We start from the raw sequence: 26,829 nt of genomic DNA, 5'->3' as shown, positions 1-26,829 counted from the left end.
AATTACCAATAGTGTACACTGCCTTTAGATCACTGGGGATGAAATACACCGCTAATTGCCTAACGAAAGTCTATCTCCCTTTTTCTTCTTTTAAAATCAGAAAATAACCTAACATCACTAGGCTGAAAAAACACAGGTTCTCTAAAACACAAACAACTTGACAAGTCGACTGCGGATGAAATTATCACAAGACCTTTTTATGTTCAGTTAAACTATGTTATCATTGCAAAGCAATTTCCTAAATCACATTCTGTTTCTTTAGAAGCCAATGAATGTATACAAATCTATACAATTATCTGAAACGTAAAACAGAAACTAACAGTCTTGTGCAACCAACACAATCAGTAAATGCAATCGTTAGTTACCAACAGTCCATGTAACCAAGATGTGTTGCCGTTAAAAAAATGAAGAGGAACATAAACCTTATACCTTAAACAGCTACCTGAGCGGAAGGTTTTAAACGGAAATGGTATTTAGACTTGTTTACAATGCACTTGTTGACCATTTTAGTGTAATTTTGATATGTTGACACTTGTTTTTCGTAATTATCGATTAAAAAATCAGGCCCCAACCTAAAGGTTTTGAAAAACTAAAAACACTTCTGCCGTTGAGAGCGCGCGCCAAAGGACAATGCCGCTGACGTCATTTGTGGGAGTTTGCTTTGTTATACCTCCACGCTGCAACAAAGCGGCTTTATAAATTGGAGCTCCCAACTATGACGTTTTAAGATTGATTACGTAATGGGGCTTTTCGCAAATCTCTCAGAAAAGCACTGGATAAGGGTATTCAAAATGATTGTTTTTTTACACAATCAAAATCTATTTATAATCATATGACTCGATTTCCTTATTCATTGAAAACATTTTAAATGGAATTCAGCAAAGTTCACGACTTGACATTTTCGTTCAAGCAGGTCTTTAAAATGCTAGCATAGAAACATGTCATTGAACAAAATAGCAACAATATGGGTTAAAAATACACATTCAACAGTACCATACTTCATGTGTTGATTTCAAAGAATACATCACCGTAAAGTTGAAGGAGGGCTGTTAATTGAGTAAAATTGAGTGGTATCTTCTTGCCGATAAAGGTGTTTTCATGGTTTGAGTTTTGTTCTTTCTGTCCTGTGATGAATAACACCAAATGCAAAAAATAAAATATTTTTAAGAATAATTGTATTTTAATCACGACTGGCAAATCTTTTGATCATCATACTTTCGTGTAAAGATGTTTTGCCAGTGTCCACAAAGTTAAAATACTATAGCAATTAAACAATACAATTACTAGCTGTTTTCATTATTCAACTTCAGTGTAACATCCAAGCAACTCCAGCCGTAGAGCAATGCCATGCTTGTACGCTACAGTCTCGATACGCACTATGGTAGCCATGATGCTCTGATCAAACATATTGGTGACTGGGATCTTAGCATCATCAATATTACCGTCGAACACCTGCATGTAATACAAATTAAGCATTAGAACAAAATCAGACAGACTGGCAATTTGATCAGTTGTCAAATCTGGTGTATACAGAATCGGGGTCACAGAATCGTTTTTCACCAAACTCATCCTAACTTCGGATTAATCTTAGGACTAAGGACGAGTTAAGTTCCCTATCTGAAGACGTAGGACGCATTGAACCCATCCTAAGTTTGGACGGGTTACTCATCCTAACTCGAGATAGGATTAATCGTAGTGTTTCGTGAAATCGGCCGCAGGTGTATAAACTTGTAATTATTTTGTATTATACAGATATCGTTTGGGGATTGTTTTGAGTTTGCTTTTGTGGTGTTTAATGGCCAAGTGGGGTTGTCTTTACATCAGATTTAACTTCTGCTAGCTGAGTCATCAGTAGTGTGTGGGTTCGAATCCCTGTCGCGACATTAAGGTTAAGGGTAGATGTGAAGGCAGAGGCGGATATTTGATTCAGCTTAGTGGGCTACAAATTTGACAGCAGAGGCTGTGTACTCTCAAGGGAGCTATTAGATTGAATAATATAAATAGCCCGTTGGCCAGAGGTAATAATGTTTGAAGCGATATGAGCATTTCTTGGAATTGCACTATATGGGAGTCGATGCTTACTCTTTAATACTTTTTCTTAGTATTGTTTGAAGGTTTGCATTGTGTGGAGTAATAGAGAGAACTAATATACACATATTGAATGGCAATGAGGTTACTAGTGTACGTCTATTCCCCCGAGGGACTTTGAGTAACCAGAAGAGGGGCCCAAATTAGGCCCCTCTTTTGGTCACTCACAAGCCCGAGGGGAAATAGAGGTACACTAGTTACCGAATTTAATGCTAGTCAGTAGGTGTTTTATAACACACCTCGGTCTTAAATGTGAAATAAGAACAAACATCTCTGGTTGGTTTCAGCCAACCAGAATACAGAACAAGCAAGAGGTGTGTTATAATATAGTCTAGTGATCGCGCGCGCGTGTTTTGCGGGAACTAGTTCCATAGCGGGCACTAGTCTTTGAAAATAGTGCCCGGTTACAGCACCCTCTCTTGACTTGAACCGTGAACAGCAACTACAAACTTCCTTTCTCTTCCAGATTTCTGTTTTTGTTTCACATTTAAGACCGAGCTGTGTTATAAAACACATACTGACTGGCATAACTCGGTCACTAGTGTACGTCTATTCCCCCTCGGGCCTGTGAGTGACCGGAAGAGCGACCTATTTCCCTCGGCCTTCGGCCTCAGGAAATAGATCGCTCGTCTGGTCACTCAAAGTCCCTCGGGGAATAGACTTATACTAGTTAACTCATTGCCAGTCAATATGTGTATAATAGTAAATATGCGGGAACAGCTAGCCATATGTAAATCTCTTTTGTTTGAGTGTTGGCTCTGAGAAGAGCCGGTTTGGTCTCTACTTCTCTGTTTACAATATTTGTTACAGACACAAAACCTTTGCTCACACCATTTTAAGATTAAGCTGCATCTTTAAGATAATTTGTTTGTGTGTGTGACATCAAGCCTAGACACGTTTTAAGCCTAAATTAATGTATTTACCGTAATGTTTCCATAGCTATCTTTGACTCCATTAAAGTCTGAGGATTGTAGCTTCTTGTACCTGACTCTGTATCGAGTAACACGGTAGTACATACCTCCCTGCGTCATGACACCAGACACCACTGTACTCACACCAAGATCAACCTCAATCCAGGAATAGGCTACGTACCTTTATTTAATTGGTATCAAACATAACGAAAATAATTCAAACAGTATAGACCTTTATCATGGCGCAGCCATCTTGAACTTCTCCCATGGCGCAGCCATCTTGAACTTCTCCCATTGATATCAATGTAACCAAACCGAGGCTTGAAGAACAGAATAGTCTGGTTCCTATTTGCAAAATTATTACTAGCATTCATTATTTTTATTTGATTTGAGGAGCATGACCAAGATGGAGGCAGCATGACAAAGATCTATTGTAAGGAATGTTTCGAATAGACAAAACCATGTATTTCTTCGGCTTATTGCTTTTTATAGACAGCAGAGAGGTGGGGTAGGTAGACGATTCTGTTGTCAGAATATTAAACTGAATTTAAGAACAAGTAGACAGACGCAGGCCATAATAACGAAACCTTTTACCCAATAGTTGACCTGACTTATTACTGTTTGATAATATATCCCTGTTCGGGAAAATGTTGATTTGTTTGTCTTTGTAGCTATTATTAGGGACTTTTCGTTTTCGACGACGGATGGTTCTGCGACGGTAAAGATGACATTTGGCGTCATCCGCGCATGCGTCGGCTTTGAGGACGGTCGTCCCTCAATTTCTACGACAGTACTTGGGATGAATCTTCGTTGTGCTGAAAACGACAACGTTTAGCTGAACAACCGTCGCAGAACCATCCGTCGCAGAAAACGAAAAGTCCCTATTGTTACCATAGGTTCGACTGATACTCACAAGGGCAACCAAGCATATCCATTCAAACGCCCTCTCCCGGCACCTTGAGTACTTGATACACGTATCCCAGAATCAGGAATGCTTCCATCTTCAAGACCCAAAGGCTCTGGATCAAAACACTCTTCATCTGGGAAAAACAACCAACTCAGAGAGAGTAAAAACTATGCTTGAAATTGTGAATAAATCCATTGTTTTGTGGCCTCATCATCATATCATTCGTCGAATTTCGAGATCCTTACCACTGAACACACGCGGTAAAAGTGTACTCGAATGCATTTTGAGCTTTGGTTAACGTTTCGTGCAGTTGATTGAATTTATTGGTATTCCGAGCGAGTATGTACTAAGTTTGCAAAGGTTTCCATTAAAACTTCTATTTACACAAATAATTACTCTGCAAGCAAACACTTAATCAGGCATGAACTTACATTAAGAATAATAATTAACAAATTTAATCTTATAACTGCATGATGTAAATTCAGTCTTTGCAACTTAGCTCAGTCAAAGTGTCACATTTCATACTCTCATATGACCACAATTTTTCATCCGGAAGCTCAAACTAAAATGTACACATTAGTAGCGACCAAAAGAATTAATCAACAGTTTTCAGTTAAATATTTCCGTCCTTCAGCAACATTTCTCTTGACAAGATTGGTTCTGGGAAGGATTTTCTTGCCGATTATTGCATCCATAATAAAACATACCTTTACGATTATCTTGACAACCGAAGAACACATGCAGTCTTTCGACGATTTTATCCAGGTAGTAGGGCGCCCCCTGTCGTCGGTGCGACACATTTTGAGCGGTCAATCCGCCGAGTACAGCAGCATACTCGCATGGATCCATGGACGGTAAGACCCAACAGTGTGGATTGTTAGAGGTGATGTCACACTCTAATCCGTCATGGCAGATTTGATAGGATGAAACCACAATAACCCCTGAAACGTTATTAGAGCCATTATACACTTTCGGAACAGAAAACAAAATAAAAGTTCACAGATATACAAATAACTTACAGGGTCCACAGAAGGTAATGATAAAAGAATTCTCTTGAAATATTATTCCATGAAATGCTTTACTTTTTGAGAAAACATTAAAACAATATCAATTCTCGATATCGAGAATTACGGATTTATAGTAAATACATGTCATGACACGGCAAAACGTGTGGAAACAAGGGTGGGTTTTCCCGTTATTTTCTCCCGACTACGATGACCGATTGAGCCTAAATTGTCACGGGTTTGTTATTTTTATATATAAGTTGTGATACACGAAGTGTGGGCCTTTGTACAATACTGTTTACCGAAAGTGTCCAATTGCTTTAAAACAGCTTGAGATTTGTGTTTTTTATACATTTTCTTCGTACAGTCGATCAAATAAAACGAACCTATTTTCAGCAGTAATGGTCATTGCGATTAAGCTTCTTAGTTTGAGAATCTGAGGTGTGAGTGGACTGGGTGGCAGGTGATTTTTTTTTATCTGGAAAACAATTCTTTGATTATCGAGAAATGGTGTCTCCTCAGACATTATAAAGACAACCGAAACGAATTTTGTGCAGTGCAGGTATTTTTGAGACAAGTTCGTCACTTTAGTTTTTCACTTTTGTAGGTGCACGACAACTTTAAAAATGTCCGATCGCTTTCAAAACGCAGGATACAATCCTTTTTGGCCTCATCTTTCGACTGCGTCCAAAAAGTGGGGTATTACTTTGATGTAGTTGTAGTTTCGACTCAGGTTATGCTTAGTGTTACGTTCATTTCAATCTGGAAACAAATCAAATTATTCTTTCCTCGATCTAATTAAAGTCACTTGAATAGCAACCAAGGTGAAAATTTGGTGTGGGTGAATAGTGCGCCTTCTGAAACGGATGAGCTTTGGGTATGTCTTGATGAGTCAAAGCCATTATACCCTGTCGGTACAGAGAAAAAAAAAGTTCACAGATTTACAAATAATTTACAGGGTTTACAGAGGGTAATGGTGAAAGACTTCCCTTGAAATATTGTTCCATGAAATGCTTTACTTTTTGAGAAAACATTAAAACAATATAAATTCTCGTTAGCGAGAATTGCGGATTTATTTTAAACACATGTCATGACACGGCGAAACGCGCGGAAACAAGAATGGGTTTTCCCGTTATTTTCTCCCGACTCCGATGACCGATTGAACCTTAATTCTCACAGGTTTGTTATTTTATATATTAGTTGTGATACACGAAGTGTGGGACTTTGACAATACTGTTTACCGAAAGTGTATAATGGCTTTAAAGGCCTAGTCGTGCATCTCTGATTAGTGCAAGGAGCTTTTTTCCAAAACTTAAACAGTTTTCGGAGAACTCTTGGTGACAAATCAGCTTCTATCTAGGTACATGCCTTTGTTTTATCTCGTTTAGATAGTTGACATGCTCTTTTGTCCAATTATTTCCAAACAAAATCTTAATAAACTCCAAAATGCCCTGATAAATGCGGCAGCTATATAGGGTTCTCTCTAAGACCTCAAAATTCGATCATATTTCACCGGTTTTACTGAAACTTCATTGGTTGCCAGTACAAGGGCGTATATTCAGTTCACATTTTACTTCTAACATGTAAAGTACTTCATGGATTAGCACCAGGCTATCTCAATGAACTTATTTCACAATACATTCCTTAACGCAGCCTCAGATCGAACAAGTGTGTCTTTTTGTGACACCTCTTATGGTAATAGGGCCCCAAACATTAAAAAATTGATTTTTTTTTAGTGAATGGAATTTCAAAGAGTATCACCCGCTCTATACGAAAACAAGTTTAACTTTTACTTTTAATGGTCAGGAACCATGACAAGAATTTAAAACGTTTCTTATAAAACACATACGAATTGGTCACGTGATATATTGTCGGGATCCAGACAAAAACTAATTTTGAGCACTTTATTTCACTGCTACTAATAATTGGCGGACTTTTTCGAGCAATGGCTCAAATGAAAGCTTGTAACTTTCTCGACCCCCATCAAAATACCTATTGAATTTTAGATCAAATCGGGCAAAAGTCTGACATAGCATCTTAAATGTAAAGGTGTGAAAACCACTCGTTTTCGTCCGCCATACCACTCTTGCAGTGCCATATGGCGACCAACTCTTTTTAGAGTGAAAGACGGGTATACTTACAACTCGATTTAGAGTGAAATTTGTTCCAGTTTCACTCAAAAAGAGTAACAGAGATTGACTTTAACTCTCAAAAGAGTGGACCTGACACAACTCGGACAAGAGAGTGAAATTTTCACTCATTTTTATTAAGAGAGTACTTGTAGAAAGATATAGTAGTAAGGAAACTTTCGAAATTGAGTCGTCTGAAGTTCACCCGTTTATTAGAAATCATTAAAAGTATATAACAACATTGTGATCTGCTCAGATCGCCAGCAGGCGGCCTTAACATATTTCACTTGAGTTCATGTGACTTACGCCCTCTATGACCAGAGATGCGGTAGGTACATGCTTTAATCTTTCACTAAACGTGGATGTTTTCGACGTTCTTGATAAAAAATACTACCATGACAACCAATGGCTTATTATACGAGTAATAAAAAGTCGAGAGTTTTCCAATGTATGTACGACCCTTCACAAAAGGGATCGCGGCTCCTGAATATTTTTTCATACAAAGATGTCAACCCATTGTTAACCCCAAAATGTATACCAGAGCCTCACACCGCGCTCTAGGAGCATCTAAACAATTGTAGGCCTACACATAAGAGTTCAGACAAGCAGTGTCAAGTTTCCTTTGTATTTAGCAAAGAAGTTGCTATTATCATTCGAAGGGATTTCTTTTTAACCAAACAAAAACCACACAAACTCCTGACAAAAATAAATACCTGATAATGCAGAAACCATCAAAATAGCAAGCGTTGTTCCATCCATCTGAGAAATGTGAACACCCGAACTGTTTTGCAGTTAACGAACCATTGTTTATATACTATCCATTTCCTAATCAAGAAAAATTTCTGATTGTCTTGTTGGCCAGGTTATTATGTTTTTTTTTATAATAACTCCAGTTTTGTTATCATCGTAATCAAGCATGGGAACGTTAATTAGGTAAACCTAGAGTATCTGAAGAACTGTTCTTAAGAGAATTTAGTAAACGAACCAAACACTGCTGATTACAAACATCAGATCTTTTTAGTCCGATGTCACTGTACGCTCGTCATAGACACACCTAGCCTGAACATCTGACGTCACACTTCGAGGCTCTTGAATATTAAACGATAGAGACCGGGCTACGATATATAGCAAGTACGATATATGCATCCAAGCAAGTTTGATTCACGAGAATGGACGGAGCAGCGCTGGCTTTCTTGATTGTGACTGCTTTGTCAGGTAGGCCATACTTTGTCTTTTTTCTTAGAAAAGGTATACATTACTTGTGAATATTCCTAGCAGATTGATGTAATAAACTGCCATGAATACATGGAAAAGGGAGTTAATCAATGAGAGTTTCGAAAACTCAAAAAGTAGAGTAATAGTGAATAGGGAATAAAAGGGTAGCGACGAGTTCTTACACGGTCGTTTAAAGCCGGCAGGGTAGAATTGCCGTGTGATAAAGGCCCGAGCCGAAGGTGAGGGCCTGTAGCGCACGGCAACGACCCTGCAAGGTTTTAAACGGACGTTTAAGAACGAGTCACTACTCTTTTATTCCCATTCATAAATGCCCTTTTGTTAACGAAAACAAAATACAACTACAGACACAGTTGAAAATTCCAGGTTTAAAATATTTTCTTCAAAAACTTAGAGAAGAGTCTGTTGCGCGTGGGTTGTGTGTACAACCGCGCGCTTAGAAATAGATTACGCGCGTGCGCTTAGAAGTAGATTACGCACTGTTACTAATAGCTATCAATTGCGTTCCTTGTGATATTAATCTGCGCGCCTGACACGCGGAAGCCAGCCGGTTATAAACACTGGTCATTATCAACCGTTTAAACACCCCCACGTGACGCGCTCTCCACCAGTAGGAGTAGAAACTGTCTGGGGTATTTATGAATGCTTTTTTATGGTTGCAAATAACCCTTATTTTGTTGTGATTTTCATTTATGAAGCCCTATAAGCTGTCCAATATCTTGCCTAATCTGAAGTGAATAAAGTTGTGGAATTATCTGAATTGAATTTAATTGACTTCATTGAACATTTTTAAGCATCAACCCCACATCTGAATTGAATTGACTTCATTGAATTTTTTAAAGTCCTAATATTAAACAAAAATGGTTGAAAACACCATGGAATTTAGTAAAAACGCTTGAGTTTCAAAAAACGTTTCAAATAAAAAACTCTATTTTCTTCGCTTGCAACTTTTGATATCAATGTTCGTCAGTTCAAAGTGTTCGTCAGTTCAAAGTGTTCGTCAGTTCAAAGTGTTCGTCAGTTCAAAGTGTTCGTCAGTTCAAAGTGTTCGTCAGTTAAAGTGTTCATCAGTTCAAAGTGTTCGTCAGTTCAAAGTGTTCGTCAGTTCAAAGTGTTCATCAGTTCGTGGCGTCGCGGGTAGCGAATATATAAGGGAGGTTTAGCTGCACAGAAAACGTGTTGTTTAAATCTCACGTTTGTAAGCATACGTGGATTTAACACGTAGACGTCATACGTGAGCATGAGAAAGACTTTAAGTAGTGACGTCACCTATAGAAACAACACAATTTGTTTACGTTCACGTTCACGTATTTGCTCCCGTAACGTAGTTAAACCTCACTAATGTTGCCACGGGTATGAAAAAGTGATTATAATGGGTTATTACGGGTACTGCTCCTTGTTTGTTGGGTGTATATTACATTGTGCTGGCTTGGCTTTCATGTCAGAATTTGACATATTATCAGTCGGCACGCTCAAAACGAGGTTAATTTTAAAAAACAGGTAAACGTTTTCGAATTATTGAGACCACCTTTGAGAGCACCTTTAAACAATGGGAATTGTGGCGAGCGGTTAAGAGCTCCGAATTCAAACTCTGATGTTTCTGATCAGCAGGGTGTGGGTTCGAATTCCCAGCCGTGACACTTGTGTCCTTGAGCAAGACACTGCTTCGTCCTTCGGATGGGACGTAAAGCCGTTGGTCCCATGGGTTGTGTAATGCATGTAAAAGAACCCAGTGCACTTATCGAAAAGAGAAGGGGTTCGCCCCGGTGTTCTTGGTTGTGGCTGCTGTATGCGCCGTAGCACCTTGTAAACCCTTATAATGTGCTAGATAATTGGTTCATTACTGCAATAACCTATCTTTCTGAAAGTTTGTTCATACTCAGCGCCTTGAGTACCTTGTTTGATGCGTGCGCTATATAAGACCTCGATAGTATTATTATTATTATTATTATTATTATTATTATTATTATTATTATCAGTAGGCCTACTGCATAATATGAGTGTTATTTCTAGGTGTTGCGTTAATCACGTCCCATAAAGTTTGCTACATCGAATCGGCGTTTCATCCCACCTCTAACAACCGACACTGTTGGGTCTTACTGTTCAACGATCCATGTAAATGTACTGCTATACGCCTTGGTGGTATGACAACATCTTATAACCGAGAGAGGGCGCCCTGTCTGGATTACTTCTTCCTCAGCGAGGACCCAGTTGAAGTGAGGGCGTTTTTCAATTGTGAAGGTAATCATTTATGTTAATCATGATTAATTCATTTACTCTTCCGCTTAGCACATCGGCATTTCTAAACCAAGTTTGTTCAAGCTTTTCAAGTGTGATGACCCTTGCAGAGGTCATCCCAACATGACCATTGTAGAGGTCATCCCAACATGACCTTGAAATCATCCACCGAGGCCAAAACTTTCACAGTGCGCTAATCAGCGTGTGCCAAACCTATTAGAACCGATAACACTGATACACGATACTGTTGTCTGCATACATGGCAGTATGTCACTGAAAAAGCCTTTCGCTAAAATTTTAGCAAATTATTTACTGAAGTTGCTTCAACTGTTTAAAAATAATATGCTTGTCAGTGAGAAAAGCATATTCATTATAAACTGTTAGTGATCTGTAAATTTACCCCTACAGAGGTTAATTATTTTGTTTGTAAAGCCAAGCACAGCTAACTCTATTCAAGGATTTAGCTAACTTGGTTGCCGTAAAAAGAAATGGAGCACGTTGGATTTCACCTAAAGTTCTTGTACCCGCTTGTTCCAGGCATACCATCCTGAGATGATTTGCAATGTATTTAAAGGGCCAACATGCAAACCTTCTTCTATTTCGAGTGGTGTCCTCGGTCAATGATATTACGGCTGAGGTTTCTCCAGGTCTTCCTGTCCCCCATGCATGTGGACACTTCCCCAGCTGTCACAAAACCAGTGTCCTTTTTCAGCAGATCGACATAGGTCAGACGGCCACGACCTCTTTGGGCTTGACCTTGCTTGGGCTCCCAGAGCACAAGCTTGCTGGCTGGAAGCTCAGGGTGGCGATAGCAGTGCCCTGCAAACCTCACTCTAGTAGCTTTTGACGCTAAGCTTGGGGAACCCGAGATAGAGGTTTGATTATGTTCTTCGCTCCCGACACCAAGCAACTGGCGTAGCATTCTGGTGTAGCAACCGTCAAGTTGTTTTTCTCGAACGTTAATGTCCATGCTTTGCAACCATAGAGTAGCACTGATTCAACAGTCTAAACCAGTCTAAAAGTTAAAGGGGCACCAGACGCTGTTCCGGGGGTGGGGGGGGGGGGGGGGGGGGGCTTTGGATGTCCATGTCCCCTCGCTCTTCATCAAAAATAGAAAGGAAAACAAAAGGAGCCAGAATACAAATGGGGAAAATGAGGGAAAGACAAAACAAATATCAGACTTGTTTTTTTAACAGTACGGGAGAAAGCTGTCATTTCCAGACATTCTTCTTTACTCTTTTTGAACAAAATGCATTATTTATTGCGTTTCCCAGATGAAGGGTGTTTTGATCCAGAGCCTTTAGGTCTTGAAGATGGAAGCATTCCTGATTCTAGGATAAAGGTCTCGAGTGAGCTTGGTGTAGGGAGAGGGCGCTTGAATGGGGATATTTGGTGGCCACGGTGAGTATCAGTCAAACGAAGACAACCAAATCCAAATTCCAAATTATCCGAACAGGGATAATAATCGAAGTTCCCTATAGCGCGCGTATCTACCAACAATGTACTCAAGGCGCTACACTCAACAGAAAAATAGGTTATTGAAGTTATGAATTATGAGACCATTTTTTATGTAGTACCTTAAAGGAACACGTTGCCTTGGATCGGTCGAGTTGGTCTTTGAAAAGCGTTTGTAACCGTTTGTTATAAATTGCATATAATTAGAAAGTTATTTTAAAAGTGGAATATAATGATCCACATAAGTATCACTTGAAATTGCGTGGTTTTTTAATTACCTCGTCGACAAACACGGTTGGTCGTTTCTGGGAGTCAAATTGTTGACTCCCATTGGCCGACCGTGTTAGTTCGCAAAGTAAAAGGAAAACCACACAATTTCGAGGCAAAAGTGTGTGGATCATTGTATTCTACTTTTAAAACATCTTTCTAATCATATGCAATTTATAAAACACGGTTACAAACCCTTTTCAAATACCAACTCAACCGATCCAAGGGAACGTGTTCCTTAAAAAAAGGGGTTTACAAGGTGCTACGGCGCATTCAGCAGCCACAGCCAGGAACACCGGGGCGAACCCCTTCTCTTTTCGATAAGCGCACCGGGTTCTTGTACATGCATTACACACCACACCACATGGGACCAACGGCTTTACGTCCCATCAGAAGGATGAAGCAGTGGTCCTGCTTAAGGACACAAGTGTCACAACTGGGGGATTCGAACCCACACTCTGCTGATCAGAAACAGCAGAGTTTGAATTACTAACCGCTCAGCCACGACACTTGCAGGGATATATCAAACAGTAATAAGTCTGATCAACTAATAGTAGAAAGGTTTGGTACCACCTAATTGTTCCCAATTTCAGTTTAATATTTTAAAGCCAATGGACACTTTCGGTAAACAGTATTATCCAAGGCCCACACTTCGTGTATCACAACTTTGCTATAAAATAACAAACCTGTGAAAATTTAGGCTCAATCGGTCATCGGGGTCGGGAGAAAATAATGGGAAAACCCACCCTTGTTTCCGCACGTTTCGCCGTGTCATGACATGTGTTTAAAGTAAATCCGTAATTCTCGATATCGAGAATTGATATTGTTTTAATGTTTTCTCAAAAAGTAAAGCATTTCATGGAATAATATTTCAAAACAAGTCTTTCACCATTACCTGTTGTAAACCCTGTAAGTTATTTGTAAATCTGTAAAACTTTTATTTTTCTTTCTGTTCCGAAGTGTACAATGGCTTTAACAACAGCAGCGTCTAGTCCACCCTTTGTTTAAACAGCATACCGAAGCAAAACATCAATCCTTACAATATCGTTTGACTCATTCTCGTTATGTTTGATACTAATTGAAAAAAGGTACCTACGCAGTATCTGGATTGAGGTTGATATTGGTGTGAGTACAGTGGTGTCTGGTGTCATCACGCAGGGAGGTGTGAACTACCGTGTTACTCGATACAGAGTCAGGTACAAGAAGCTACCTTTCTCGGACTTTTATGACGTCATACATCGCAATGGATCCATTAAGGTACATACAAATATTATAACGCCTAAAATAAGTTGGGATCGATTTCACGCACACAACCGCGGACCGCCTATTGTCCCTCTTGTGTTTCACCTTTTTGAAACAGCTCCCATTGGTTTCGTAGACCTTTTTTCCAACTGTGGACCTTTCCCAAACCGTGGACCCTATTGTCCTCTTTTGTTATAGGTGCCCGGTTTGAATGTGTTTACCTACTCACACCATGGATGAAGGAAGAGAAGGTGCTCCAACGAAGGGACTTCAAAAGTCGAACCCGTGGTACCGCGGTCGTTTAACTACCCCCTCGTAATCACCCACATACCTTATACAGACAATGGGCGACCTCGCGTATGTGAGTTTGCGCGTGCGCACTTGGTTCTTCACTCAACCATGGTGTCGTATTTTGTATGGATATAATACAGAAAACAACTTTTTTGAAACCTGATAAAATTTGTGTACACTTGTGCCCACCAAATCGAAAAACAGAATTGAATACCAACCACCCTCGTGTGCTAATACCCACAATTTTAACCACCGCTAGTGACCGGAAATTCAAAAAAAAGTAAAAATATGCCACGATGTTTCAGTGAAACACCACAAACGGTAAATGAAAACATGTACATTCACAATTCAAGGCAACGGTGCAGAGCGGCGGTACCACACGTTCTGTACAAAGAGATCTAATCCTACTCGTAATTAGGCCGTCCAGCTGGAGGTCTCCTATCTTTTTCCACTGGTCAGACAGGGGCATTGTCAGTGTATTCTTTTGTTACTCTGCGGTTTTGCTGGTCACTCGAGCTCCTTCTCTTTCTTCCTCCATGCTCACACACATACACAAAAAACATTAATGATTGAGGCAAACAACACGGGTTTGTACAACTGCTTGTTTTTATTGGCTCAAATTTCTTTGTTTATAGATGCCGACTTAGAACTGTACTCAATTAAAAGTGTCGTTCCCAACCTGCCTGGGAATCACCATTGATTGACTGTATAATGATTAATTTATATTACTTGCAGGTGTTCGAAGGTAACATTCAGGATGCTAGGACCCCAGTCACCAATATGTTTGATCAGAGCATCGTGGCTACCATAGTGCGTATTATGCCCGTAGCGTACGAGATTGGTGTTGGTCTACGTCTGGAGTTGCTTGGGTGTCAAATTAAAGTTAAATAATGAAAACAGCTCATGTTTTTCTGTAATACTATGTTGTTAATCTTTTACCATGGTGGACTCTACAGATAACGCTCTGCTTGTTTGAATAAAGGGAATCAAAGTGTGGTGAAGAGGACTTCGTCTCGGTAAAATTATCAACAACCAGGCCTCGGCGGGTTTAAACCACTAGTTTAAAACCTATTCAACACACTTTGATTCCCATTCATAAATACCTTTTCGGTCAAAAAACATCACACTTTTTGGTCCAAAAGTAAAAAAAAAAAAAAAAAAAAAAAAAAATCACAATAATTATATTTGTTCAATGATTTCTTTCCACACAACACCCCTCTAGCTATGAAATGGTAGGCCCTCGGGTGAAACCTCCTTATATTAAGGAGATTGAGGTGCGCGTTGCGCGTATCGCGTGATGTGGCACAGGTGTTCCAGACGTTGCTTCTCTCGACCATCTATACGCCTCTCTTAATATTTATGCATGAGGTACGTCACAATGCGAACTCAAAACGAGGCGATGGGCGCAGCCACTGCCAGTGATGGGGAACGTGCGCCCATAGCCTCATTTTGGGTACGAGTTATGACGTCATGCATAAATATTAAGAGAGGCGTATGCTCTCGAAGATAGGAATGAATAAAACTGTCTTATAAGCACACGTGCTAGCACGACTGTCACGTCCATGTTTAAACTCTTGTGTGTTATATCATCTGTTTAAACACCCCCACGTGATGCCATCTCGACCAATTAGAATTGAATAAACTGTATTAGGTGTTTATGAATGGACATTACAGTTCATCTATGGTTTTAAAACATGAAATGAGGGTTTAGGTAGCTACCACCCACTTTTTTTCTCCTGGTAGGAACAAAAGCCTGGTCCCAATTTAATAGCGCTGCTTAGCGGCCGATTTAGAGCTTATTGTGCGATATCCATTTCACAGCGCTGCTAACCGTAAGCACACGAAAAGGCATGCTAACTTTCCGGTGCTTTACCGCACGAAAATAAATGACGTCACAATGCAAATCCACGGTAAACATGCAATATGGCCGCCCTATTTTTCTACAAACCTGTGAAATACGCTAAGGCTTAAGCAGATTTTTCTGCCACAAGCACGCAAGCACGCAAATTTGCTTACCGTTAAGCAGCGCTTTGAAATTGGGCCTTGGTCACACTGGTTTAAATAACGCCAAATTATTGCGATTATGTAACTGTTTGCCTTGTTTGGTACAACAAAAGGTAACTGATGATCAAATAAAACGTTGTTACTTGTTATAAAAATCACAGCTTAGAGGCAGAGGACACTATTGCTAATTATTCAATATAATTATTAGCATAACACGTTAATTGGTAACCAGTAATTTGGAGCTGTTGATAGTATAAAACATTGTGAGAAACGGCTCCCTCTGAAGTAACGGAGTTTTCGAGAAAGAAATAATTGTCCACGAATTTGATTTCGAGACCTCTTTGAGGTTTCGAAATCAAGCATTTGAAAGAACACCTTTGTATATACATCCATGGTGTGACAAGAACACCTTCGTATAATTTATACATCCATGGTGTGACAAGGGTGTTTTTTTCTCTCATATCTTGCAACTTCGACGACAAATTGAGCTGAAATGTTCACATGTTGGTTATTTTATGCAATATACACCAAGTGAGAAGACTGGTGTTTGACAATTACCAATAGTGTCCAGTGTCTTTAAATAAGGGAGGCGGAGTACCAATTAATCAATCATTTCTAAAGCTATACAATATTGCGAAAACTATTTTTGGTAAAATTGGGCAGCCTGCTTATTAACGCCTCTTTTAAAATGTTTCAAATTTTGTCAGGCCGTCTTGCCTCTTGTGAAGAAGAAAAATTAAAAATTGGCTCTATGAGTAACTTTTGCAATCAAACCCCCAGTTACAAAACGAGTCAGTTGTACTTTACTGTGCACAAATGCAGAGGGAATTTCGTCCTATACATACATACATACATATCAGCATTTATATGAGGCGCCTTTTTCCCAAGGTTACAAAGCGCCTACAGAAGATGCAACAAAGAAAGAAATCCAAACCCAAGATGTTCCAATGTAAAGTAAAGTAAACGAGTCAAGTATTTCTGTACAAGTGAGTCTTAAGTAGTTTTTTGAATTGTTTATGTGAAGTTGCATGGCGAAGATGTGATGGTAACTTTTGATAATGTCGGTTCACTGTGTATTGCTTGGTAAAAAACAAAATACCCGTGCTCTATACAAGGAAATGTGTAATGTTAAAGAACCCAGTGCACTTATCGAAAAGACAAGGGGTTCGCCCCGGTGTTCCTGGCTGTGGCTGCTGTATGCGCCGTAGCACCTTGTAAACCCAATGTGCTAAATAATTGGGTCTCAGAATTCATCAATGCAGTAACCTATCTTTCTGAAAGTTTGCATATACTCATCAGCGCCTTGAGTACCTTGTTTGGTAGATACGTGCGCTATATAAGACTTCGATATCATTACACGGGATTGATGCATCATGCCAGCCAATCATAGCAGCTCGCATTGTTGCTTGTTCATACTACCTCCATGATTGGAGAAGCAAATCAAGAGAGTCTAATGAAGAACGTATACGTCTGGGTTAACAAATACTACAAAACGCATTCACAATTATCTACCAATTATTGGTTGGTTGAAATTGAACTACTGAGAGGGGAAAACAACAATGAAGACTGAAATTAAAAAGTGGTTTGAAAAGCTCGCTGGATTGGTGTTCAATAATAGTCTACAGTACAACGACCGTTGATATGATTATAAGGCAATAATAACAACCCATGGGTTAGATCATTTTCTCTTTATGGATATTGTTTGTATATCTTGCAGTGCACAAAATGCGTCAGAGAGAACACCCCCATTTTGACCAACCAACCGCGTCAGAACCCAGTCAGTGCGTGTATGATCAGTAGACCAATAGAGGCAACCCTTTAACCGTTTGGGTACAAACCATCGAAAGGAGTGGGTTGATGTCATCTTTGGTTGCTCTCACACGATGATGTAGCCCTCGTCCTAGGTCAAAATTTCCGTTAGGTCCGGACCTCCGACAAAATAATAGCACGGAAAGTGTGGTTTTTACATTGCCCTAGTTGTTATGATTTTGATGGCAATAATTTAAAACAAATCTCCTGAAGAAGTTGCAAATCTCAATATTTCCACCCTTAAATTATTTGAAATTATCAGAAAGCGAAGCTGTCAGCTAATATAATAATAATATCGAAGTCTTTTATAGCACACGTATCTACCAAACAACGTACGAAAGGCGCTAAGTAAATACAAACTTTCAGAAACATAGGTTATTGCAGTGATGAATTTTGAGACCCAATTAGTTAGCTCCTAATAAGGGTTTACAAGGTGCTACGGCGCATACAGCAGCCACAACCAGGAAACACCGGGTCGAACACCTTCGCTTTTCGATAAGTGCACATGGGACCAACGGCTTTACGTCCCATCCAAATGACGAAGCAATGGTTAAGTGTCTTGCTTGTCACGGCTAGAGTCCCACAACCTCGCGGTCTCCTTTGGAACACCCGACTTCACACAGTGCACAACGCAAAAACCACGGCGCGTGGGCTCTCGCAAACCTCGGTAGTTTACGAGTCTAACCATACTCTCAAAACAAACCTCTTTTGTATGAGAATACTGAATTTATCAAACAAAAAATATGATTTAAATCAGTGTCACAACATTCAACTTTAAAAAAAGGGGTTCGTTTTGAGTTAAAATGATCATTTATCGAAATTACAGCCGATTATGATCCATCGGTTCGAGTCTTCCCAAGTCTTTACTTTGTAGATGTGTTTATCTATACCCATCTCAGGTTACGCGATCACTTGTAAACATTGGAACCGCAATCTGTCCATATTAAAGGCAGTAGACATTATTGGTAATTACTCAAAATAATTTTAAGCCTAAAAACCTACTTGGTAACGAGTGAAGGAGAGCTGTTGGTAGTATAAAACATTGTGAGAAACGGCTCCCTCTGAAGTAACGTAGTTTTCGAGAAAGAAGTAATTTACCACGTGTTTGATTTCGAGACCACAGAATTAGATTTTGAGGTATCGAAATCAAGCATCTGCAAGCACACAACTTCGTGTGATGAGGGTGTTTTTTCTTTCATTATTATCGACGACCAATTGAGGTTTGTTATTTTGTGCATATGTTGAGATACACCAAATGAGAAGACTGGTCTTTGACAATGACCAATAGTGTCCAGCATGCCTTTATGGATGACACTACGGAATGCCTGGCTCCGTGGGTGACCATTCAAATAATGTTGCAGTACAAAATTAAACAGTGGTTGGATATGATGATATCCAGTGCTATTTTTAGGCCGCGCCACTGGTTATGTCATGTCATCTCTCTATTCATCTATCGGACTCATGTATTGTCAATAATCTTATTAAAGTACTGGTCATTGTAGAATAGAATAAACTCAATACAGATTCTTCTTTATCCTTCTGTTTAAGACAGCATTGTGGCCCGTCGTCGGCTCACTCATTTTTTTAAACTGAGCTACCGTGAGATTAGTTTGCCTAGTTGTCTTCTGATCAGATGCAAATGTCCTTATTTAGACATTTCTTTATATACAGATTAAGATTTACCTCATTAATGCTTCAGGACTTAATTATCTTCGATGACGTAAAGTCGACTTGATGGCGAAACAAAAAATACATGTCAAAATGTTTTCAATTGCTGATGAAGTCAAAGCATAGTAGCATAGTATATAAACATTTGTACATTCTGCGGAACAGTTAAAGTGTTTTGCATTGCCGAGATGGACGAAACAACGCTTGCTATTCTGATGGTCACTGCATTATCAGGTAATTATGAAAAGGGTGTAGTTGTTGTTTTTTAAATATAAAAAATACCGCCGAATTCAAAGAGCTTTTGCTTGGGGAGAGATGCGTGACATGGGTGGCATTGTTGGCTTGTGCGTAAAGCGCTGTCATCTAATGCTACTCTCACACTAGGGAGAATGTGCTAGCGAACGTGCTTACGAACGGAAATATTTAACAATCGCTCAAACTTCGCAACATTTGCCACAAATTCACTACGTTCACAAGTCATTCTCCACCTCCTTACGAAGATCGGTCACTTTATGCTGCTCTCACACGGCGAATATGCTAGCGAATATGCTATCGGAATGACATATTTGACAATCGCTCAAACTTCGCAGCATTCGCCGTGTCTTCGTAAGCGTTGGTAATGTTGGTAACGCGTGCGTAAGCGTTTGCAACGTTCGTAAAGGCATTGGCAAGCGTTGGTAAGCATTCGTAATATATTCGTAAGATATTAAGGAGAGGGCCGACCGAGGACGATCAAGGGGTGAGACCGAGATGAAAATATTCACGATCCAACCGCCATTTCGGACGAATTATACGCGCAGTTCAAATGTTCATGTTCGCAAGAACATTCGCCACTCTGTGAGAGCAGCAATGCGAAGCGCTTCCGTACATTCAGCGAATGTTGTGAAGACGGTTATTCGCCATCGATTTGCGTAAGCATTTGGTAAGCCATTGGTACTGTTGGTAAAGCGTGCGTATTATGCGTAAGATATGGGTAAGGAGAGGTTAAGGACGACAGGGAACATCAAATCGCAACTTTTGGGCGAATTCATCGCGAATTTCAAACATTCGTATTCGCAAGATATTCGCCCAGGTGTGAGAGTAGCATTACCAATGTGACCCCGGTTCGATTCCCAGCCAGGGTCATAATATGTGAGTTGATTTGTGCGTTGGTTCTCTTCTGCGCCGCGAGGGTTTTCCATACCATCTGGTTTTCCTTCCTCGGGAAATATTAAACACTTTCGATCCTGGCTGTGCTCCGTGGTCATAATGGGTTGATGCGGCTGGCAGCCAAAGGCGCCCTTGCACGCCTGCTTCTCGAACACGTTGTAGCCGCGTCCTTCGCAATTCAGCTCTTAGCTGCGAGTAAGGATGATTAGCCTCTCAAATTATTTTTATTATTAAAGGGGACTCTACTCATAATCGCTTGACGTCAGACTAGAATTAACCGCGGAACACTTCCATGAAAAAAGCTACCTGCAAGTTGAGGCACTGGTAGACATTCGGAGTTACTTAACCTGGGTTGACCTCCTGTTTTTAAAATTATTGTCATTAAAGACACTGGACACTATTTGGTAAAATAATGTCAAAGACCAGTCTTCGCACTTAGTGTATCTGAGCATATGCATTTAATAACAAACCTGTGAAAATTTGAACTCAATTGGTCGTCGAAGTTGCGAGATAACTATGAAAGAAAAAACACCCTTGTCACACGAAGTTGTGTGCTTTTAGATGGCTTGATTTTGAGACCTACAAGTCTAATTCTCTAAAGTCTCTAAATCAAGTTATTTTTTGAAAACCTTCAGAGGGGCCGTTTCACACAATGTTTGTATACTATCAATAGCTCTCCGTTGCTTGGTATCAAATAAGTTTTTATGCTAACAATTATTTTGACTAGTAACCAAAAGTGTTTCCACTGCCTGTAAAGGCAATGGACACTATTGTAATTACTCAAAATAATTATTAGCATAAAACCTTACTTGGTGACGAGTAATGGGGAGAGGTTGATGGTATAACACATTGTTAGAAACGGCTCTCTCTGAAGTGACATAGTTCTTGAGAAAGGAGTAATTTTCCAGGAATTTAATTTCGAGATCTCAAGTTTAGAATTTGAGGTCTCGAAATCAACCATCTTAACGCACAAAACTTCGTGAGACAAGGGTGTTTCATCTTCCATTATTATCTCTTTGACAATTACCAATAGTGTCCACTGTCTCTAAGAAGATGAAATTTGCACCTTATGGCCCTGTATGGCGCCACTGAACACGCTGCAGAGTTCTTCAACAGCTGCTTTAACGGAAATGATACTTTAACTTGTTGATTATGTGTTTGCATATACCATAATAAATGTAATTTGGATATGCCTACACGTCTGAATTTTTCGTAATTACGATTAAAAATCAGGCCCCGACATCAAGGTTTTGAAAAAAACACCTCTCTGACGTTGACGGCATGCGTCAAAATGACAATGCTTTGACGTCATGTCTGGGAGTTTGCTTTGTTATACCTCCACCCTGCAACTTAGCAGCTATGCAAATCGGAGTTCCCAACTATGACGTAACATCCAGAAGAGCACTGGATAGGGGTATTCTGGATAAGTATTTTGTCCCTAATTGAAGTCTACTTATAGCCATACGACTCGATTTCCTTTTTTATTGAAAACTTTTAAAAAGAAAATCAGCAAAGTTAACATTTAACATTTCCGTTCAAGCAGACGAGACAGAATTTTACTTGTACCGTGGAGATACTTTGCTGGTATAAGTAGCCACTACAAAGCTTCGTTCGCCAAAGCACCATTATAATTTTTTTCTGGACCCAAACACATGTTTTCAGTAGCAGTTAAGATCAATTGCCGAGGACCATAATATCGTTTTGCAAACTTGCTCAAAATATCGGGGAAACTATTGCTACTTTGTTGTTGTTGTTTGTTTTAGACGTCATGATGCAAGGACGTTAAACTTCCGGACGAAATTCTCCATTGAAGTAAACAAACAAGAAAAGAAGACGGCAAAACGCACTTTTGGAAATTCTATCAGAGATCTAGGAAATACAATTTCTTGGCATTTTCAAAGAACGAAACATTTTTCTGCAACAGCAAAACATAATTATTAGTTCCATCCATTTGCAGTCCAGTTTCTCACCAGCTTTTTTGACAGTGCCTCATAAGAAACCAATCGCAGTGGCTGCTGGACATAATTGGTTCGTGTGATATGATTGACTGTAAAAAGAAATTGTTACAACACCACCGGTCTCACGTTTGTATTATTTCATTTCATGTGTTACTCTAGTCTCGTCCCATCAAGCTTGCTACAACGGATTGAAGTATGATGTCAACTCTAACAATCCACACCGCTGGGTCTTACCGTACGAAGATCCATGCGAGTATGCTGCTGTACTCGGCGTACTGACTGCTCCAAATGTGTCACCAACAGGGGGCGCCATACTACCTGGATAAAGTCGTTACCAGACTGCGCGACTTCTTAGGTTGTCAAGGTACTCGTTTATGTAATATGATTGTAACAATCGTAAAGAAGGTCAATTCCAGAATCGATCTTGTCAAGAGAACTGTTGCTAACCGGAAATAATGCATTGTGCAATTAATGTATGCCATGGATAAAACTATAGAGGGGTAGGCTAAGAAATGTGTCACTTGCTCAACATACATGGGCTCCAAATAATGACGTCATGGTGACGTAATTCAGTTTGTTGACTTATTACGGTACCAATATGGTTTATTAATTGGCAACATTTCTAGTTAAATACGGAAACATAAATGGTGAGATCAACAAGCTGAACTTTGTGTAAAGGGAAGCTATGGTGGCTTTAAAGGGACATCGCAAATATATATTGACGCCAATATTGACGCCAATATATATTTGCGATGTCCCTTTAAAGCCACCATAGGAAACAGTTTGAAAACTGTCGAGGTGCGGGGGAATAAATGTTCACTTTGGCAAAGTTTTACGTTTTTAGCTTTTCGTTAACCATGTTGACGAACGAGTTAACTGTTTTGACGAAATGGTTTATTAACTTCGTCCGTAGAGGGACACCCTTAATACGTAAAGAATATTGAACTCTACTCGATTAATTTGGGTTCATTTCTTGATCTAGAAAAGCATTTTGGTTCAAGGTACGAGAAGTTGTTTCTCATTTTAAGGAAGCGTATTCCCGCAAAACGAATAATTGTTTTTGTCCCTTATTGTGTACACACACGATAAATTGGTTTATTTATTTTAAAATGCCATCACAGCATACCGCTGAATTTCGACATAATTAAAAATATTACATTAGTTATTAAAAAGCTTTGCAATAGAAAATACATGCACACGATAAGAGAGAGAAACAATATTGATGAGGCTTCCGTACATTTTTATGTTGCACCCTCTTTTTTTAAATGTTGGAGATTAAATGCAGTGGACACTATTGGTAATTGTCGAAATCCAGTTTTCTAATTTGGTGTATCTCAACATATGCATAAAATAACAAACCTGTGAAAATTTGAGCTCAATCGGTCATCGAAGAAAAAACACCTTTGTCACACGAAGTTGTGTGCTTTCTCGAAAACTACGTCACTTCGGAGGGAGCTGTTTCTCACCATGTTTTATACTACCAACCTCTCCCCATTTCTCGTAATCAAGAAAGTTTTTATGATGAAAATTATTTTGAGTAATTACCAATAGTGTCCACTGCCTTTAAACAATGTACACTGAAGTGTTGGCTCATGCCCCCAAACCTGACTTAAAGCCTTTGATGGATTTCAGGGGCGAGTCTCTATATGCATTTTGGCTTTAAGAGGTTTAAGAATTCAGGCCTCCGTGATCCTACGGTAATTATAAAAACCAACACTCGGTCAAGCATCTCTTATCCAATAATTATTTTATTGCACAGCAACAGTACACCACAATCAGCTAAAAAAGGAGTGCTTGTAAGAGTTGTCCTTAATCTTCCGATGGCCCACCATCGGAAGAGTTGAAACTCTCAATTTCTATCCTCAGATAAACCACAGTGTGACTCGGACTCGGAAGTCTCTAACAACGTCTGCAAAGGTTATTAGCTTTGAAAAAGTATGACCTCAATATTAAAATTGTAAGAGAAGTTATGATTTCTTTCCAACTTAATACTGCACGCTGCTGCAGTAGCCAACCTTATTCGTGAAGTGTTTTATCCCTCTGTTTTTGTGCACTGGGTCTTAGAGAGGAAAACAATTGTTATAATAGTCATACAAAAATAAACAACGGCTGTAGGTACTTAAGGTACAACACAATCTTATTTGGGAAAAAGATACCTAGATGTTGAAAATCCAAGGCCGCTTCAAAGTGCTGTGCAATAATACTCAACGCGATAGTGAACAACTTTCTACACCATCCGCCCGCGTAATATAGGTTTTCTCGGTCAATTTCGGAAAATGAGCAGCCAATTTAACCACCAGCCTATTCTATTTCGCACGAAATTGAATGCTACTAAAAAAAGAGTCACTCGATTTAATTTTAAGACTAGTCAAATCTACTTTTACGTCATTCGATTAAACAAAATAACCATTCAATTTAACAATTCATCAAAGCAGCATTCAAATTCGCAGACGCTTCTTGAGGCGTGTGTGTCACGAAAAAGAATGACGCTTCGCTAAATTGAACAGAGTGCTAAAGAAATTTGACTCGACCTAAAACGAAATTGAATGGCCGAATTCTGAATTTGAAACGCAGTAACAACTGGAGAGGCAAAACAGCTTTAATTCGAACGCATGGAAATGAAATTGACTGCTCTTTTGCCGAATTTGACCGGGAAAACCTATATAATTAGCTCTCTAAGGACAAACTCTACCTGGCAAGAACAAACCTTACTGTATAATTAACTTTCTATTACACTCTAAATACCATAACAAAAGCCTTGTAAGAATCGACTCGGTTTTCGGGGTCAGTGAGCAAAGAAGAAACTTTGACTGGTTTTCCTTTTTGGTGTTGATATGGGAACATAACATTGCAACAGAGTCCTTACCAAAGTGGGGGAAACCTTTAAATTGTGTATAGTTGTCATTTTTCCACTGCAAAGATTGTCTAAATTCAAAACAACTAATAATAGCAAAAGTGGTCTCGACATCGTTATATCGGAAATGTTTTTATTCGATCTTGCTTTTCAAAGTACGAGACATTTAGGACGTCTTTTGATTTCAACAACCAATACAGTTGTCCATTCAAAGGTCAATTTCAAGGTCTTTATGACTAAATAATATATTGAAAAATAAGGCATGATCCAAAACATCCCCATGTAAAATGGTACAGACCCATTTTTCTTCAACATGATGTCATGAGATGCTTTGAAAGTTGAAACATTTCGCACTGCATGTAAAGATTTTGAACTTAAAGGAAAGTTATAAGATTTTAATTTGATGTTTATTTTTTCCCAACTCATATCGAAGACTTTACGTAGACTCACAAACCAATGACGAAGAAGTACAACTAAGACATGAAACAACAATAGATCTTATGCACATGACGTCATTTCAGTACGGCGCCCCCGCATTGGGTCAAAAGGAGGCTGTTCATTGGCCAATATATGTGCGTTTCGATTGTTTCGTCACCGTTTGACCTCAAAGATGGCGGCTGGACGACGTCAATGCATAAAGTCTATAGAAGATGATCAAATATAAGCAACGGTTTAACTAAACTGCTCACAAAAAGAAAGGAAACTTTTTTAAATCCAGTATATTTGTTATTATTTAATACTCTCTTTGTATATGGTACAAATCATTACAACGCTGAACTGTTTCTCTTTAAAATAATACCACATTTGCAATGATTACATGTTGCTGGACTTGACCACGTTAATGAGAATGAGACAAGGTCACAAATCAAATGTGCCAAAATTAGCAATTTGGTGTGACTGTGTGAACAATCAAATTGACACTGTAATTCAAACAAACAAGCAAGGCAACTTACTGATCTTAATCCACTTTATTGAGACAAGAAGTTTGGAATGGAGCAAGACAACTTACTGATCTTAATACACTTTATTGATACAAGAAGGTCAGTAACGAGTGGATGGGTGTGATGACAGTCTGGCACCTTCTTCTCATGCTGCACACAAGTCTTGTGATGCGCTGATGATGAGGAACGGCGTTCCATTCTTCATTAAGGAACCTGGTTAGGTCAGCCACAGTTGATGTGTTGGTGGTTCTAGCGCTGACAGCAAGGCCAAGCTGGTCCCACAGATGTTCCATGGGATTCAGGTCTGGACTGTTATGGGCCAATCCATCCGGTGCACCCCAACATTTTTCAGGTAGTCAGTCAACAGTCGGGCTCGATGGGGGCGAGCGTTGTCATCTTGAAAGATGGCATTTGGTCCAAGTGTCTGCAAGTATGGGACTGCAATCAGCTGCAGAATATCGTCTTGCAAATACCCATCAAACAAGGTGTTTTTCAAGAGATGGGGGTTAATAATTGTGTCTGATGAGCTCACTGGTGCAAATCTTTATGTAAACCATAATATGGTTCTGAAAAGCTTGATCGGTTTGATTATTGAGCATTACCTATTGACCATTCACAGACAACGGTAATTTTGGCACATTTGGTTTGTGACTTTGCCTCATTGTTATTCGTGTAGACAAG

At 39.4% G+C, this 26,829-nt stretch overlaps 1 protein-coding gene across 1 annotated transcript; it reads right to left on the bottom strand.

Annotated features, from left to right (window-relative positions):
- Window positions 1-1,199: 1,199 nt before the first annotated feature.
- Window positions 1,200-11,480, bottom strand: LOC117303959. Its single transcript, XM_033788427.1, has 5 exons — window positions 11,141-11,480; window positions 4,614-4,874; window positions 3,913-4,039; window positions 3,012-3,180; window positions 1,200-1,452 (listed from the first exon to the last, which is right to left on the bottom strand). The coding sequence occupies exons 1-5, from the start codon at window positions 11,478-11,480 to the stop codon at window positions 1,297-1,299; spliced, it is 1,053 nt and encodes a 350-aa protein (XP_033644318.1). The 3' UTR covers window positions 1,200-1,296.
- Between the last annotated feature and the right edge of the window lie 15,349 nt (window positions 11,481-26,829).

Source organism: Asterias rubens, chromosome 20 (genome assembly GCF_902459465.1).
Source record: "Asterias rubens chromosome 20, eAstRub1.3, whole genome shotgun sequence".
Lineage (NCBI taxonomy): Eukaryota > Metazoa > Echinodermata > Asteroidea > Forcipulatida > Asteriidae > Asterias > Asterias rubens.
This window is presented reverse-complemented; position numbering and strand designations above follow the sequence as displayed.